We start from the raw sequence: 2,946 nt of genomic DNA on the forward strand, positions 1-2,946 counted from the left end.
CTGAGCTCTTGAAGGAGGGGAGGGGCCTGCCCGAGTTGGGGGCGGAGCGTCTGGGGCCAAATGTCCCTGGCCTCTGGATGGGGGCTCCAGGACCTTTTGGGTGGCGTGAATGCTCAGTCTGGAGGGGTTACATCAGGCAGGGCAGCAGCAGGCAGGACTGTGGTGGCAGCAGCAGCAGGCCACCTGGCACACACTGCCGGCCCCGCCCCCTGGGTGGAGCCCTGGCCCGGCCCCGCCCCCGACAGGGTGGAGCTCCCCTCGCTCGCTCACGCTTGGCGTGCTGGTCGCACAGGGCGGCTGCCCGCATGTCGCACAGGCGCAGCGAGCCCTTGCTGCTGCTGTAGACAAAGAGATTGCAGTGGTGCGGGTGGAACTCGGAGGCCGTGATCACCTCCGTCAGCTCCTCCATGTTGGCCGGCTTGATGTCCACGATGTCTGTGCGGGTCAAGGAGAGGCCAGGGCAGGTGCGGACCGGCAGCGCCCCCCAGACATGCCCACCCCGCCAACCCCTCCCCGCGGGCCTGGTCCCCGCCTCTCCCACAACCCCCATTCCCGGACCCCTCTCCCCTCACACCCTACTTCCCTCTCACAGCCCTGCCCACCCCACGGACCCCTCTCCCCCACAGGCCTGCCCCAAGGTGGATGGACTAGGACACAGTTGGGCGCTACAGAGGAACTGGGGAGCCTGAGCCCGCTGAGCCTGGGCTGACCTGTCCCTGGAGATTCTGGCCTGGGTAGGGGACCCAGTGTTCCCCGTGACCCAGCACCCTCCTGTGTGCATGCAAGGCCCAGGGTGAGAGGACCCGGGGCTGGGATTCCAGCCCTGTCACCTCTTGGCCAGGCGGCCACCTCTCCATGCCTCAGTATTCAGATCTGTGAAATGGGCTAACCAGCCAACCAGAAGCGCTCCTGTGAAGGTCCTATGAGACAACGCCTGTGACACACAGCTGACATGTTGAGGAAGGCTGCCGATGCTACTGGCTGACCTGGCCACTCGCCCCCTACCCCTGGAAGGCCCTCCACTGCCGCGCCAACCTGTGGCATCCTCTGCTCTCCACCCTGCAACAGCTGCCCGCCCCAAAGAAGGTGACACCCAGAAGATGCCGTTGGAGAAAAGTCCCTGAGGGGCTTCCTCCAGAGAAGGTGCTGCAGACAAGATTCCACAGAGACGCTGCCACCACAGAAGGCTCCGCAGAGTCTCCCAAGAGAAAACTCCACGGAGAAGGCCCCTCCAGGCATTCCTCCAGAGAGGGTCCACAGAACAGGTTTCTCCATCAGACAAGGCTCCACAGAGCCGGCTCCCTCGGGGAGAGCTCAGCAGGGAAGCTCCATGGGACAAGGGTCCACCGAGCAGGCACTCTGTGAAGGCGTCCAGACAGGCCGTCGATAATGCCTCAGGGCAGAACGCAGCCCCAGTCACACACGCAGCTGACTGCGGGCTCCTGTGAGAGCGGTCCAGTCCCTGTGAGCAGGCCGGTCTCTGTGAGAGGCTGGGCCCTGTGAGCAGGCCGGTCCCTGTGAGAGAGGGTGGTCCCTATGAGCAGGCAGTCTCTGTGAGAGAGGGTGGTCCCTGTGAGCAGGCAGTCTCTGTGAGAGAGGGTGGTCCCTGTGAGCAGTCTGGTCCCTGTGAGCAGGCCGGTCCCTGTGAGCAGGCCTGTCCCCTGTGAGCAGGCCGGTCCCCTGTGAGCAGGCCGGTCCCTGTCTGCTGCCTGGTCCAACCCCCGTGAGGGGCAGAGAGGAAGGTGAAACCGTGGGCCGGAGCCTCCGGCTCTTCAGGCCTCTGGTCCCATTTCCTCAGAGCAGCCATCCGGCCCAGGTCAGGGGACACAGGTGTCACCCTGGAGGCCCCGCCTCGAGTCCCCAGTGGCTCCTACCAGCCTAGCAGTGCTCTAACGGTAGGGCTCAAAGCAGGCTTGTCCTCAGTGTCACCTGCCACCTCCCAGGAGACCTGATCCAGCAGTCTGTGCGCACAGACTTCTGCAGACACCAAGGGGACCACCTGGCCCCAACTCCTGGCACTCGGTGCTCAAGAGACTCCACATGTCAGAGGGTCATGTCAGAGAGGGTCAACAACTCGAATCTCATCACTCATGTGCCATGTCACCTTGAGTAGCACCTCTGCTTCCAGATGCGTGTCCCCTTACCTGGGCACCCCCTCACCTGGGCAGGTGGGCACTTCATCACCTGGCCACCCCTCTCACTTGGGTAGGTGGGAATCCCTCTCAGCACGCAAGTACTCCCTTATCTGAACAGTCGACAGCCCTCACCTGGACAGGTAGGCACCCCCTCACCTGGGAAGGTGGACACCCCCTCACCTGAACAGCTCTTACTTGGGCAGGTGGGCAACCCTCTCACCTTGGCAGGCAAGTATTCCCTCACCTGGACACCCCTTTCATCTGAGCAGGCGGGCCCTAGCACTGAAAGCCACCCATTCATCCACTGGGCAAGTCTCCGCTGAGCCCCTCAGCCCCGAGTCATGGGGCAGAGCAATGTATCACTGCCTGTGTCAAGGGGAGAGAGCAAGGGGGTAGGTGTGGAGGCAGTCAGAAACCTGAACCCTAAAGCAGGGCCCAACGGTTGCTATGGAGACAGCCCTGGAGACAGGCACAAGCAGAAGCTGAGCCCCTGGACATCAAGATGGTGCAGACAGCACGAGGACGGCCCGGCAAGAGTGCCCACTGCCTCCAGGTGGGCCCCTTCTGTGCCCACTGCGCTGGAGTGGAGAGGTTTTCCCTGGAGCTCAGTACCAATGGTGGGCTGAGAGAAGTAGGGTGGGAGCAAGCTGTTGTCATGGCAACCAAGCAGCCTGGAAGCAGAGGGCCCGAGTCCCACTTGAGCGTGGAACAGCATCACTGAGCCAGGGGCAGACCCCTGCTTTCCTGCACACAGGAGGGTGGACCGAGAGTCTGCAGGATGGTCCTAGAGACCCATCAAAGCCCAGCAGAG

General features: G+C 63.2%; 1 protein-coding gene across 2 annotated transcripts in view; it reads right to left on the reverse strand.

The window, feature by feature from the left end:
• Nucleotides 1–2,946, reverse strand: part of PPP2R2C (protein phosphatase 2 regulatory subunit Bgamma) — a 12,372-nt gene that overhangs the window by 6,117 nt on the left and 3,309 nt on the right. For both annotated transcript variants that reach the window (XM_045289508.1, XM_045289509.1), the window contains exon 3: nt 271–435. In XM_045289508.1, coding sequence (XP_045145443.1) covers nt 271–435 — 165 coding nt within the window. The remainder of the gene's footprint in view (nt 1–270; nt 436–2,946) is intronic.

Source organism: Echinops telfairi, unplaced genomic scaffold, assembly GCF_000313985.2.
Source record: "Echinops telfairi isolate 266 unplaced genomic scaffold, ASM31398v2 ScPeMD7_28;HRSCAF=97, whole genome shotgun sequence".
Taxonomy (NCBI): Eukaryota; Metazoa; Chordata; class Mammalia; order Afrosoricida; family Tenrecidae; genus Echinops; species Echinops telfairi.